General features: G+C 69.5%; 1 protein-coding gene across 1 annotated transcript; it reads left to right on the top strand.

The window, feature by feature from the left end:
- Nucleotides 1-349: 349 nt before the first annotated feature.
- On the top strand, nucleotides 350-1060 carry MNEG_8508 (hypothetical protein; the record flags this gene model as incomplete). Its single annotated transcript, XM_014043020.1, has 1 exon — nucleotides 350-1060. The coding sequence occupies one exon, from the start codon at nucleotides 350-352 to the stop codon at nucleotides 1058-1060; it is 711 nt and encodes a 236-aa protein (XP_013898474.1).
- Nucleotides 1061-1242: the final 182 nt, after the last annotated feature.

Raw genomic sequence — 1242 nt, 5'->3', positions numbered from 1 at the left:
CCGCCGATGGCCAGTGGTACCCTTTGTAAAAAGCAGGGGCAAGCGGCAAGGGGCTTGCTGCGGTGCTGTTTTCCCCTTCCCTCTTCCCGTCACAATTCAGTTTGGCTGGCGCATGGTAGGACTTCCTGCCTCAACGCACTCATGTGCCATGCAAGGCGTCGCGCTGCGCAAACATGGTCATCACTACAATTCATCCGCATGCTCGTATGTGCACGTGATCAATAGGGGATCCCGCAGATTAGGAAGTCCCGCTGCATCTTTCGCACGCGCCTCCCGCGTGCCCCTCGATCAGCCTGCTCCGGGCCTCCGTCGTCTTGTACGTTGGCCTGAGCGCCCAAAAACAACAATTATGGCGCCTGCTGCGATGGCAGCGTGCTGCAGCGGCGGGGACACCCGCTCAGACCCAATCTGCAGCAGCAGCGCTGCAGAAGAGTCCGAGCCCCGCCCGTTGTGGTGGCGCGAACGGCCAAAGCGATCGGGATCCGACGGAGGCAGCGAGCAGCAGACGCACACGCCGCCGCAGGTGGCAGAGGCGCTGCCGCCCAGCGGGCGGGCCAAGGGCGCAGGCGCGCGTGCTCGCTCCGCGGAGCAGCTCGAGCTCGCGCGCCAGCCCGCCGCCGCCGCCGCCGCGCTCTGTGCCCGCCTGCTCGCCGCCGACGCCGCACCCACGCCCGCAGAGCCCGCGGCGGCCGCGGCGAGCGGCGGCGTCGACGTATGCACCGCGGCGCTCGCCGCGCTCGCGCCGCGCGGGGAGGACCCAGCGGCCCTGGCCTCTGAATTTTCCTCCATCTTGATGGATGAGGAGAGGGAGCTGCACCTGTCAGATCACCGCTGCATCGACGGCTCCATGGAAGGCAACGCCCACAAAAACAGATACTGCAACATACTGCCCTTTGATGCCAACCGCGTCCGCCTGCCGGCGCCCGCGGCCGGCGCCGGCGGTGCGGTGGCGGCGCGGAGGGGCGCCGCGGCTGGCGCCGGCCGCGGGGCGAGGCTCTTCGAGGCGGCGGCGTGCGGCGGCGGCGGGGGCTACTTCAACGGCAGTTACATACAGGTATGACCAGCGTGTTAGGGGCGGCGACCGCGACCGGGGCGCAGTCGCGGGTGTTTGCCAGCCGATTGGGGGGGCAAAAGGTGTCGGGCAGGGGGTGGTGACGGGGCCGCAGCGCCCACATGCCTGGCGCCAGCGGGCATCAGCCGCGGCTGCCCCCAAAGCGTAGCAGCCGGTACGCACCCCTCCCC

Source organism: Monoraphidium neglectum, assembly GCF_000611645.1.
Source record: "Monoraphidium neglectum strain SAG 48.87 unplaced genomic scaffold scaffold01624, whole genome shotgun sequence".
Taxonomy (NCBI): domain Eukaryota; kingdom Viridiplantae; phylum Chlorophyta; class Chlorophyceae; order Sphaeropleales; family Selenastraceae; genus Monoraphidium; species Monoraphidium neglectum.
Note: the sequence above shows the minus strand (reverse complement) of the source record. Positions and strands in the feature narration are given on the sequence as shown.